Below are 525 nucleotides of genomic sequence, written 5' to 3' on the forward strand. Positions count from 1 at the left end.
GCATGCATGCATGCAGTTTGGGCCTTTACCGCATGCATGCATGCTGTTTGGGGCTGTATCGCATGCATGCATGCATGCAGGGTATCTGCTGGCAGTAAACAACAACGGGGCTGTATTGCATGCATGCATACATGCATGCATGCGTGCATGCATGCATGCATGCATGCATAAAGGCCCCAAACTGCATGCATGCATGCATGCATGCATGCATGCATAAAGGCCCCAAACTGCATGCATGCATGCATGCATGCAAAAAAGCCCCAAAACGCATGCATGCATGCATGCATGCATGCAGTAAAGCCCCGTTTGGTGTGTTTGCTGTTTGTGGGGTTTTATAAATATTTATGCGCCGCTGGTTTTTATTGCAGCCTGAAAAAGAAAAATAAAATAAAATAAAATAAAATAAAATAAAATAAAATAAAATAAAATAAAATAAAATAAAATAAAAATAAAATAAATAAATAAATAAAATAAAAGGATATAGATAAATACAGCAGCAGCAACAACAGCAGCAACAGCAGCAGC

General features: G+C 39.4%; 1 protein-coding gene across 1 annotated transcript in view; it reads left to right on the forward strand.

The window, feature by feature from the left end:
* Positions 1–66: 66 nt before the first annotated feature.
* Positions 67–525, forward strand: part of EMH_0025110 (uncharacterized protein) — a gene marked incomplete at both ends in the record, with an annotated part of 2,755 nt that continues 2,296 nt past the window's right edge. Inside the window, one exon of the mRNA XM_013502400.1 lies at positions 67–94. Within this exon, the coding sequence (XP_013357854.1) occupies positions 67–94 (28 nt within the window). The remainder of the gene's footprint in view (positions 95–525) is intronic.

This window comes from Eimeria mitis, genomic scaffold, assembly GCF_000499745.2.
Source record: "Eimeria mitis Houghton genomic scaffold, Emh_scaff907, whole genome shotgun sequence".
Lineage (NCBI taxonomy): Eukaryota > Apicomplexa > Conoidasida > Eucoccidiorida > Eimeriidae > Eimeria > Eimeria mitis.